Below are 12,730 nucleotides of genomic sequence, written 5' to 3'. Positions count from 1 at the left end.
ATCTAATTCCTTACAAAGTCACTAACTATTTGTTGTTACTCAGACAGAATGTTTGTGCTGATAATAATAAATAAATGCTTCTCTGCTTCTCTGATTTCAAGGTATGGAAGAAATTACAGACAAATTTGTCTGATTTGTCCTTCTGTCACATAAATATCCGCGATCATTTCAGTATGCTATCTTAATCGGTTACCAGCAGCTACAATTTTCCTGATATGGAAAGCCTGAATGGAAAAGGGCAGCATCTGCAGATGAAGTATCATGCAGAGTTCATTTTCAGAATAAATACTTCATTCATCTGTTCATCACTGACACATAAATTGTGTGTGGAGCCTCTGCCGCAGGGGGCTGGGTTTTAGACTTTGCCTTGAGGGGCGATGTTAAATGACCTTTGAAACAATTTGATTATGATGTTCTGCAGACAGAGACAGATTTGTCATGAGCGATTAGAGAGAGAGAGAGGGGGAGAGAGAGAGAGAGAGAGAGAGAGAGAGAGAGAGAGAGAGAGAGAGAGAGAGAGAGAGAGAGAGAGAGAGAGAGAGAGAGAATGGAAGGCATTTAAGAAGACGATGAAGTGAGGAAGAATTTGTTGAGGATAGAATGATGCAGATCTCTGATGATTTATAAATAAAGTTTTATCCACTGCCTGCAGGTTTAAAGTATTGCATTACACACAATAATCAAAAGCAAATTATTAATCTTTAGAAATTAATCTTTTTTTTTATTGATTACTGTAATTATGCAATCGTTATTGTAAAATGCATCTGTGTTTAGACTCTATTCTTAAATACGTAGCACTTAAAATGGAAAATGTTTATAAAACAGACCAAAAAAACTTAATTAATTGAATTACTAAAGCTTGAATGAGCATTTAGTGCCATGTAAAGATCAGATCACACACACACACACACACACACACACACACACACACACATACACACACACACACACACACACACACACACACACACATCAAACTTTCAACACATAAAATCAGCAAGTTTAAGACTCAAGGAAATATATAGTACAGTGTAGTACTGCTGTCACAACACTGCATGGTTTTACAGAATAAATATCAAGAATACATTGGCAGGATTATATTCAACCGCGTACTGCACAATGCCACAGTGTTTGAACACATCTGCTTGTTCCCTCAAGTTATAAGTAGCAGGTATTAAAATAACGCAGGTGCATTTTGTTCTCAAAACAGATGCTTTGCCCCTGAACTGAAACCGAGCATTTACTCTATTGATTTTAAGTGTAACATCTGACACACAAAGTGCCACATATTGTACAAGTTACAACAGCATTCATGCTTCTCAGAAAGGAAATGTTTGGCCCTGATCGGCTCTTCGTTCTTAACACAAGCGACTGTTTCTACAAACAAGCGAGCGCACAATTAAGCGAGGATGGTGGCGAGTTCATAAGGATTGATTCTCTAGTCAGGTAATACCACCAGTCCTGTTAGAAGTTACTGTGAATTCATCAATACTTCATAAGTGCTAATCCTCACCCTCACCAGCCAAGTTTATTAATTAGCTATAGTGTTAATTTCGTCACCTATTTTTAATTTAGTCTTAGTCTTAGTCTTGTGCCAAATGTCCTTGTTAGTTTCAGTCATATTTAGTCATTCACATATCTTTTTTTGTTAGTCAAGTTTTAGTCAACTAAAAGACTCGTGATTTTAGTCTAGTTTTAGTCAAGAGAAAACTCAATGTATCTCAGTCAAGTTTTAGTCGACTAAAAGTCTTTTAATTTTAGTTTAGTTTTAGTCAAAAAATTGTAGTCTTTTTTCAAAATAGCACATTATTACTTAGAATATTACTGATAAACATCAGTAAAAAAAAAGGTGTTTCACATATCTCAAACTAAATCTCAAACTAAATCTCAAGCCTCTTCCTTCAACCTAGCATGTCTCGTGTTTGCTTTGGGTGTTGTGTGTTCTGCAGTTTCGTGTTGCACCAACAGGCGTATGAGACCTGAAACTTGAGCAACAGCACAAAGCCGCAAACTCTATCTCTATATTTAGAGATATATATCTATCTCTATCTCTACTCTATATTTAATATTTTAAAGATGTAACAGCTGATGAAAAAGCAGAGACAATTGTGGACAAAAATGAAGAGTGATTTTTTTATTTTATACAAAACATTTTCGCCTCGTCTTTTTTCGTCAACAATAACGCATGCTAATTTAGACTTAGTCAGCGATTTTGGACAGCGGTGCAGTCTTGTCATCGTCTTGTCTTAGTCATGAAAAAAAAAGGTTGTTGACGAACATATTTCCTCTCGTCTCGTCTGACGAAATTAACACTAATTAGCTATTGATGTTACTGAAAGCAGAGCAAAAACTGCAGATTGTTTATTAGCCTCAATCAGACACATAGATTTGAAGCTTCTGGAACCTTCTATGTAATCGTAAAGACTTACTACTTATTTATTTATACCAGCTTTCTTATTCACAATCTGCTCATAAACACTTGTTATTTTTTGTCCTTATTGTACAGGAAATCATGTTTGTATTAGTAGTAGTAGTAGTAGTAGTAGTAGTAGTAGTAGTAGTAGTAGTACATTGTGTTCTTTTGTTTTTTTCTATGTGTGTCTAAACGCTTCACTTCCTTAAATTGCAGCAGCATGGTAATTCAATTTCATAGCACACACGACACACTTGAGTAAAGAAGTACAGCAGTACGTGAGTGCTCTCAGAGTTTTAGTGACGAGATTAGATTTTAAAAATGTTTTGTTTCTGCATGGAGGAGACGAAGAGAGACAACGAGGACATGACGGTGGTCAACTATACAATCATAACCGATTATGAAAACATCGAAACTGAGGACATCAAAACAAAGAGTCACGGACAATTTCAACACACAGGTAGAGAAGATGTAAATTTGGTCTAATAAACACACATGAGGTGAGAGGAAGGGAGTGAAACAAGGAGTTAGAGTGTAATGTACTTTACATTTTTTGTTGTATGGGTGTGTAAAATCCACTGTTTCTGTTTTTCTGAATATAAATATTAGAATATTCGTAATTTATACTGCATTAATAATAATAATCGGTCCCTAAGCTGCAAAAGGTTTGAGAACCAGAAGTTTTGAGAACCAGAAACAGAGTTTTAGATCCAAAAGCATTGCTTCATTCTAAAGTGCTTCATGTCCACTGTGTGTAAATAACACAAAAAGTATGAAGCAATACTTCAGGATCTAAACCTCATTATGTTCCTGGTTCTTAAGCTTTTCCCTTTTTTTTTTTTTTTACTTCTGCTTTATAATATCAGATATTTATTTTTTTTTTAAATTTCCCTTAGAACTCAACACTGCTGGAAGAAACTGTTACAGACTGACTGCAGTGTGTGCGGTGCTGATGTGTGTCCTCCTGCTGGCTGGCGTCACTGTGCTGTGGGTCAAATACAACATCCTGTCTAGAGAACATAACCAGTTAGAGCAGGAGAGATCTGCACTGCACCGTGTGCTGTTAAAATCTGGTAAGAGAATATTGTACATGTGTAGAATTTACACTCACACCTGAAGCACTATGTTTACCTTATTATGGTTTTAAAATCATTTAATTCAAGTGAGTTAATTATAAATGAAATGATCTGTACTAGGATGGAGAGTTTTCAGACAGAGTATTTATTACATTTCTACTCAAAAGAAGAACTGGACTGAGAGCAGAGCGGACTGTATAAAGAGAGGATCTGATCTGGTGATCGTAGACAGTAGAGAGGAACAGGTGAGAGAGAGAGAGAATTTTTTTTTCTTTTTACAACCCTTTATTTACATCAAATGTACGTCACATTATATATAAGCAAAACGGGGGTGACTCGGGCACTCAATAAATACGTATTAAAATATTTCAATAAATCAGGTTAAAACAGGTCTCATAACTTCACACTGTGCCAAACATGTAAAATCTTCCAATCTAGGTCAGTGGCTTTTTGGTTAATGGTGCTTTGATTTTTTGATTTCCAACAGCCCAGATTTGCTAGGATTAAGTAACTTATGATCTGTCATTCATGATGAGATGTCCGTCAGTCATGCTTAGATCTGTGCAGAAGCTGTGGTTTCTGAAAGAGGGAAGAAGAATATCCACATTGATGAAAGCTCTTCCTTTTCTAAAATGTTTCACAACTCCACTATTGGCACAATATTCTGCCATTTAGGGGCCATTTAATGTCCTCAGCACTGAAAACAACGTTTGTCTGACACACAATCATCACTATACGATTCTCTTTTGTATGTTGCTTTCCTTGTCCCTTACCTTGCTTTTCGTTTTTGTTGGTAAAGTGCCATCCACCATCTCCACGTCTCCCGTCTCCCCCTGCACTGGTATAGTGGCCGGTGTATCCAGGCAGTTGCTCTGAACTTATGTACCTTCCTCTGTCACCACAGGAAGCTCCAGCACTGAGTCTAATCCACTTATCTAAGTTAAGCATGGTCTTTCTTGGTCCAGTTCAGCCAAACACAGCTTCTCCCACTGTGGTTCACCTGAGCATGACTTCTTCACAACCGGTTCAGCTGAGAAGGGCTCCGGTGTTGCAGCTGCTCCAGTGGGCTTCTGGGCTGCAGGCTGCAGGTTTGGGGCTCACTCTCCACTGGTGCACTCTCCACTGGGGCTCACTCTCCACTCTCTACTGGTGCAGCAGCAGCCCTGGGGCCCTCAGCAGCTGACCGAACTATAGCCTGCAGAGGGAATAACCTCAGTTCGGTCAGCTGAGAGGTCTCCTGAGAGGTCCTAAATAACTGCCCTGTTTTTTCACATTTAAAACATTTATATTAAACAATAATATATTCTATATTCATTTTGATCTGCAATGATTACAGGCGTTCATCAGTAAATACTCCAATGGGTCTCACGCTTGGATTGGTCTGACTGACATAGTCACAGAGGGGACATTTAAATGGGTGGACGGTTCACCACTGACCACTGAGTAAGACATCACTGAACTGAAAATTACCCATGATGCAGTTTTTCTCTTAGTCTGAAGCTTCCGGTGTGAAAAAACAGACATTCTGACTCTCTTTGTGTTTTCAGGTTCTGGTGGGTCGGAGAACCAAACGATGTTGCAAGAAATGAGGACTGTGTTATAATAAACTTTAGATTGGCTAGGTCCGTCATCTTAACCTGGAATGATTATAACTGTGGCTTCTCTGGAGTTGGGATATGTGAGATGAACATATTTAACTGAGCATATGAAGTTCACTTGCTGAAATAGGAGCATTTCTTAAAACGATAATAATACTGTTTGTTTTGAACATATGAAGTCATTCTTTTACATTTAGACAGCGAGTCATGTGGAAAAAAACTGTAAAGACTGACGTGTAATAGTTGGCAGAAAATTCAAATTTTTTTTAGATATTGAAGTTTAAACAAAATCTACATTTTGTTTTGATAAGCATTAACACACAGGATTTTTTATATATAACCAGGGGTTTATGGCAAATTACTTATTTTAAAAACAAAATTTGGAAATGATAACATTTTAACAAAGTACATATTTATACTTTATTGACACATGAGAAGATAAATGCAATCAGCAAAGATGTCCCTGCAAAAAAAATAAATAATTCTAATCTAGTCAGCCCATGAAAGCAGCAATATTGGAAAAGGCCTGCTTTTGACTGCAGAGCATGAATAAATCCGCCAGGGGGCATAAAACAAGTATCAGATTATATTCAATATTATTATATTATATTTGTTGATAATATGGGTGGTGCAGAGGCCTCAGAATTTAAATATGATACAAATTGCATTATAGGGTTACGTTTCCTTGTAATTAGATTCTCTCAATAAGGACGTTTGCCAAATTCCTGTAAGACTAGCTGTTTTTAGAGATGCTCGGACACACTAAATTTGAAGTGTTGTAGCAAATGGTCTAAATGCTTATGTCAATGTGATGTTGTAGTTGTACTTTTTAATAAATTTGTTATTAAAAAGTTATAACAAGTCTGGTTTTTGCTTTCTTTTTGAAAGCATTGGTGTGGGAAAAAGTAAAACATTTAAGCATAATGTTAAATTACATTACAAAATGTTTCATCTTAAGAAAAAGATTCTTCTGTTCCTCTAGTTTCCTCCCCCAGGTTGATTGGCATCTCTGTATTGGCTATAGTGTGTGTGTGTGTGTGTGTGTGTGTGTGTGTGTGTGTGTGTGTGTGTGTGTGTGTGTGTGTGTGTGTGTGTGTGTGTGTGTGTGTGTGTGCCCGGCGATGAGTTGGGATTTCCGTTCAAATAAAGCAGACAGTTGAAAGACTACAACACACGCGTGTAAAAGCAAAGTAAAAAAAAATCGCTCTTGGATCAAACTGATAAGTAATTTTCTTTCCCATCGACGACATGTCCTGCATTTTAATGTAATTTTTATTGTTTATTTATAAAAGTAAAAATGATCCTTATAGTTTTAGGGTGGCTGAGATTACAGACAGGGGGCTGAAGCCACCCTAATAAAGGGCTAGAACCGCCCCTGGTTGACACAATTCGCAACGCATTCGCCAGGAATCCTTTTTGACGCCGATTATTTCAAACATCTCCCTCATATATGGCCATGTGTGTTCAGGAATATCCTCGTTGTTAGTTATTTTAACATCTGTGACTCCCTCTGAATTAACATTAGCCATTCCTTTTGTAGGCATGCTGCTCATTAGCTCCGCTATCCTTAGTCTATGTCTGATAGCCAGTAAATAATACAGCACACCAGTCACATGGTGAAAAAGCCGCACAATGATAGGATGATAGGCTGGAAACAGCGCTCAATGAGAAGAAATAATACTAAAAGTAACGAGTCCGTTTTGAAAATGTAAGAAGTACAGATATTTGTGTAAAAATGTAATGAGTAAAAGTAAAAAGTTGTCCGAAAAATAAATAGTGGAGTAACGTACTGATACCAGAAAAAATTACTTAAGTGCAGTAACAAAGTATTTTTACTCCGTTACTTCCCACCTCTGCAAATATCGACAATGGAGAACGTTTAAATCAAATGCTTCAATGTAAATTTTAACGCATATTAGTTTGGTATGTTATTATTTATTAATGGTGCTTGCAAAGCAACATTCTTGTTATTGTGCCGGACAAAACTTCTGCGCGTAACTTGTGCCGCAGCTTTTGTCTAGGACAAAAGCTGCAGCATGACACCTATGAATGAGGTGTCAAATTGACCGGCTCATTGAGGACATGTGTGCTATGATTTTTATAAGCGATCGGAATTCCAGAATTCCCTGTATGGAAGCGCAAATTGGCTTATTTTTCCCATAGACTTCCATTATAAATTTGACCAAACTCGACCAGCTGCCTTAGTTGGAAAAAAAGTTTTATTTCAGTAGCAACTTTTGTCCAAAAGTATTGGCACCCCACCGAGTATTCACGTGATGTCACGTGTAGCCCCCACCCCCACCCCACCCCCCAATAAGCAAAATCAAAAAGTTAGCACTACATCAGTGGTGTAGTCCTCAAAAAAAGTGGTATACTACTACCCCTGCCCACCTCTGCCCCTGTTAAACTCCTGTTCCCTGCCACGCTGCAAAACAAGAAAAGCAAAAACAACACATAGAAGTCAATGTTTGTATTTACATGACATTAACATGTATGCCTTTAGCAGACACTTTAATCCAAAGAAACTTACAGTGCATTTGAGTTACATACATTTTATCAGTATCTGTGTTCCCTGGGAATCGAACCCACAACCTTTGTGATGCTGAGAGAAGTATTATTAGGTATTATTATATAATAAACTATATAATACTTTTTTATTCATGAGGTCATGAACTAATTTAGTTTTTTTTCTTTGGAGAGACCTGTGCTGGAGGTCTGGGTTGTGCTGGGCTGACTTTGGCCTGTGCTGGAGGTCTGGGCTGTGCTAGAGGTCTGGGCTGTGCTGCTCTGACTTTGGCCTATGCTGGACTCTGCTTCTGACTTTTCTAATAAATTGGAGAAGAACTGGCCTACACTGGTTCTCTTACTCTGGACACTATATCACAACATGTAATGATTAGAAATCAGAATTCAAATCTTAACACAATAATTGAAGACACACAGATTATGAAAATAAACAGTTTTCTAATGGCTGACAGATCAACAGCCAACATGTAAGGCACTATGTGCTATATTTCCTTTAGTTTAGTTCATTTAGTTTCCTTCCAAAATAGTCAGATAGACTGACCTTCCTCTTTTCCCTTCTTCCTCTTCCTACCATTTCTAGATGAGAAATGGTCAGAATTACACCTGAACTATGTTTAGTCAAACTAACATGGTCAACAACATAATCTAGTTAGCTAATTTATCTGACTAGGCATCTTAAAACTAAAACAACACATGACATTACTAATGTTAGCTGCTTCTTTCAATGAAATGGATTTTTTCTTTACTCTTTTGTTGTTAGATTAACATTAACGTCACTTTAAGACACACGCATCAAGACACAGGATTACACACGCCGCAATTGTATCACAACTTTAATATATTGTGTGTATTTGACCATTTTACTGCAATAAACCTCAAAAGAGAACTCAATTCCTGACATGACAGACAGCAATGACATACTGTACTGTATACAGTACAATTCCCTTTAAACTAAAGCATGTAGCGATTTTCTCATTCATGTACGTTTATCAATCTAACACGTAAATAACTTTACACTGTACTGTGCAGCGCGCATATATTTTAATACTGAGATGTAGCAAATCATGACATATATATCGGCAATTCACCATACTGCCCAACCCAAGAACTAAAGTTTATTTTGAAGATATGCATATTCTTAATAGGTTTAAACACAACCTCAAAACACACTTGAGTTGAGCCGAAGCCACTAAATCACGTATTTCCTGACTGCTTCAGCATGACTCCAGCTTCTGTTGATGAAGTAAACTCCTCCTACAGTTGTCGGGGGCGGGATTAAAAAAATAACCAATTACAACGAAGTTTTGCTATCCCGTTAAAGGGGAAGAAAAGACGAGGGTAAATTATGGACGTTTTAAGCAGCAAAAAAAAAGCGGGTATACCGAGGGTGTACGCTAATATTAACATTAAGCCATATAAGTCGTTATACGCAAACAGCCCTGGGGCAAAAGTAAGCATACTCCGTATAAGTGCGTATGGCCCCGACTACACCACTGCCGAGGTGAAAGCAGAAGCCTGTAAACACTGACCACTGGATTGGGACACACAGTGCTCAGAAAATGAATGCTGAATGAAGCCATTATTTTCTTGCACGCATTCTCTCCTGTATGATTTATTATTTATAACACAGTGCTGTTGAATACTTCATTATGATCGGTCAGAAATTGTCAATTATCTACAACAGCAGCTTAGACACCTATTGTATTACTGTCAAAGTGCTTACTGTAATACATTATCGTTTCTATAGAAACAGAAAACGGATGTACTTGGTGAACGCTCCACATAAACAGATGCATGTAATCACTGACAGGGTGAGATTCGATGTGAGCAGATGCACCGTGTAACATTAATATAAATAAAAATAAATAATAATTAAAAAAAAATGTAAAAAAAATTACAGGATTTCATTATTTATTACTTTCAAAAGACCAAACAGAAAGAAAGAAAAAAAAAGCCTTTTCATACCTGCTGTAATGTAAAAGGTAAGAGTCTAAAATATATAACGTATTGTTGTTGTTTTTTTGTTTTTTTTTAATAAAAATCCAATACTTGGCAAAATGCTGTGTATAAAAGAAATATAAAATCTCCAAAATGTGCTTTTCAGTGATAACACACATTTTTACTATAACAGCATGCACTGTTGTCCTTTTGATTTTATCTATCTATCTATCTATCTATCTATCTATCTATCTATCTATCTATCTATCTATCTATCTATCTATCTATTTATTTAGTTGGACGAGGTAACCTACTAAACTTTAACTCTTCTAGGACATTTTATTACTTCACATATTACTTGGATATATTTGATTTGCAGACTATACATCATTTTAAAAAATGATAATGCATACCTAATAAAGTGGACACTGAACTTTAATAAATAACTTTAGCATAACTCTAGATTTCTTTATGTATATGTCTGCCTAAAATCCTAGCAAAGACTAATCTATTAAAAAAGTTTTTTTAAATATGGAGGACAAAAATTATATTGATACATACATCACTAAACTATATATCAAAGAATCCTGATTTAAGAGCAAAACATGCCATTTCTTAAAATGCAGTTCACTAAAAGACAGCAATCAGGTCTCAATCAGGGCAAAAGAATCTGTAACACTGTTTTTATCTTGATACATAATCATCATTAATCTCACATTAGACCGGGTGAGTGTGCTCTGTGGTTTAAAGAACTGCACTCGAGCACAAAATAATGCCTTTAATTAGAAGAAAATTGAGCTCACACTGTGGGGTACCATTCAGAGAGTACAGACACACACATACACACACACACACACACACACACACACACACACACACACACACACACACACACACACACACACACACACACACTATTTAACACTAACAACAAGAAATTATCTATCTTTTACAATCTTTTGTTGCCATAATTTTATGCACTTCTGACCATTATTGTTTATGATACATAAAGTAAGTATTTAAAATGATATAATACAAAAAATCTACATCTTTAACACATATATCAATACTTAAGACGAAGGAGATTGTTGTTGACGTCAGGAGAGCGCACACTCAGCATGCTCCTCTGAACATCAACAGTGCGACACCAAGTTCCTGAGTGTACACTTCACAGAGGACCTCTCCTGGACTGAAAACACAGCTGCACTGGCCAAGAAATCACAGCAGCGTCTCTACTTAATTTGCAAACTGAGAAGAGCCAGAGCCACGCCCCTCATCATGTACACTTTCTACAGAGGCACCATCGACAGCATTCTAACAAGCTGCGTCGTTGTGTGGTATGGTGCCTGCAATGCATCCTGCCAGAAGATGCTACAGCGCATAATGAGAGCAGCTGAGAAGATCATGGGTCTCTCCCCTCCCTCCAGGATATTTACAGAACCCGTCTCACCCGCAAAGCCCTCTGCATTGCAGGTGATCCCACCCACCCGTCACACAGCTTCAGTCTGCTGCCATCAGGGAGGAGACTCCAGAGTCTCCAGGCCAGGACCAACAGATTGAAGGACAGCTTCATTCATCAGGCTGTCAGGAAGCTGAACTCGCTCCCGAACTTGCCCTCCCTTCCCTTTTCAGCCCCAGGCACCACAGAACTATGAACTCCCCCACCCCACCCCCCAGATCCCACATCCCCAGGTCCTTCCACTCCCCCCTTCTACTTACATACGATGACATTCACCTATCACTTTGTGCAGCATTGGTCTGCTCACTACCTCATTCAGCATAGAACTGACGTCATTCTACTACCTCTTCAGTCAGTTTAAATAAAAAAACTGCTCTTTGAGCCCTTGGTCACTCAAATCAGAATGAATAAGTTTTTTTTCACTACAGTCGTTTTTAATCTGCACTATTTGTTCACTTCACTGGTTTGCCCTTTACCTGCCATGGGCCTTGCGCTGCTTTATTTAATTTTATTTGTATTTTTATAAATAATTAAATGTGCATCTCCATAAAGTTGGTCAGCGGCAGGAAGCATGAAGTGCACAGACAGCGTCAGAAGCGTCTCGCCTGGGCTAAAGACAAAAAGGACTGGACTGCTGCTGAGTGGTCCAAATGTTCTCTGATGAAAGTAAATTTTGCATTTCCTTTGGAAATCAGTGTCCCAGAGTCTGGAGGAAGAGAGGAGAGGCACACAATCCATGTTGCTTGAGGTCGAGTGTAAAGATTCCACAGTCAGTGATGGTTAGGGGTGCCATGTCACCTGCTGGTGTTGGTCCACTGTGTTTTCTGTGGTCCAAGGTCAACACAGCCGTATACCAGGTAGTTTTAGAGCACTTCATGCTTCCTGCTGCTGACCAACTTTATGAAGATGCAGATTTCATTTTCCAACAGGACTTGGCACCTGCACACAGTGCCAAAGCTACCAGTATCTGGTTTAAGAACCATGGAATCCCTGTGCTAATTGGCCAGCAAACTCGCCTGACCTTAACCCCATAGAAAATCTATGAGGTATTGTGAAGAGGAAGATGCGATATGCCAGACCCAACAATACAGAATAGCCGAAGGCCACTATCAGAACAACCTGGGCTCTCATAACACCTGAGCAGTGCCACATACTGATCGACTCCATGCCACACCGCATTGCTGCAGTAATTCAGGCAAAAGGAGCCCCAACTAAGTATTGAGTGCTATTACATGCTCATACTTTTCATCTTCATACTTTTCATTTGGCCCAGTTTTCTAAAAATCCTTTCTTTGTATTGGTCTTAAGTAATATTCCAATTTTCTGAGATACTGAATTTCTGATTTTCTTTAGTTGTCAGTTATAATCATCAAAATGATACCAGCTAATAGCATAGAACTGTGCTAGTAAGCATTAGCCAGAATATATTCTCTAGTTCCAACATACCAGCAATGTGAAACTACAATGTGAGAAGCCATTAGGTTTTTTTCCTTTGGCACTCTGACAAACAGCAGCTCTGATAAAGGAATAAATGTCACAAAGAGAGAGTAGTGTTGAGCTGAAAGACACTTCTGGTTCACCCCATTTGTGAGCTGTTAGAGGTAATTGCCCCGGGGGTGGGGTGGGGGGTGGGGGTTGCTGTCATTTGATGGGCTACCACATTAGTGCTGTTCCATGGTAGGAGGTCATTTTTTTCATATGGGGTAACAGTGCACTCTCT

General features: G+C 38.1%; 1 protein-coding gene and 1 long non-coding RNA gene across 5 annotated transcripts; one reads left to right on the top strand and one right to left on the bottom strand.

The window, feature by feature from the left end:
* The first annotated feature begins 2,610 nt into the window (after positions 1-2,610).
* LOC113661877 (C-type lectin domain family 4 member E-like) lies at positions 2,611-5,950 on the top strand. 4 transcript variants are annotated; one of them, XR_003445122.2, is made up of 6 exons: positions 2,611-2,873; positions 3,310-3,486; positions 3,610-3,734; positions 4,394-4,733; positions 4,826-4,932; positions 5,037-5,950. XR_003445122.2 is itself a non-coding variant. In XM_027176377.2 (5 exons), the coding sequence occupies exons 1-5, from the start codon at positions 2,735-2,737 to the stop codon at positions 5,188-5,190; spliced, it is 702 nt and encodes a 233-aa protein (XP_027032178.2). In that variant the 5' UTR covers positions 2,619-2,734; the 3' UTR covers positions 5,191-5,950. The 4 variants fall into 4 exon arrangements, 1 of the variants encoding a protein (XP_027032178.2); XR_003445123.2 differs by having other exon boundaries at positions 2,612-2,873; positions 4,394-4,577; XR_003445121.2 differs by having other exon boundaries at positions 4,394-4,932.
* LOC125140770 lies at positions 3,762-4,405 on the bottom strand. Its single transcript, XR_007140027.1, has 2 exons — positions 4,263-4,405; positions 3,762-4,068 (listed from the first exon to the last, which is right to left on the bottom strand). It is a non-coding gene; the product is annotated as an uncharacterized LOC125140770 (long non-coding RNA).
* Positions 5,951-12,730: the final 6,780 nt, after the last annotated feature.

This window comes from Tachysurus fulvidraco, chromosome 2 (assembly GCF_022655615.1).
Source record: "Tachysurus fulvidraco isolate hzauxx_2018 chromosome 2, HZAU_PFXX_2.0, whole genome shotgun sequence".
Lineage (NCBI taxonomy): Eukaryota > Metazoa > Chordata > Actinopteri > Siluriformes > Bagridae > Tachysurus > Tachysurus fulvidraco.
Note: the sequence above shows the minus strand (reverse complement) of the source record. Positions and strands in the feature narration are given on the sequence as shown.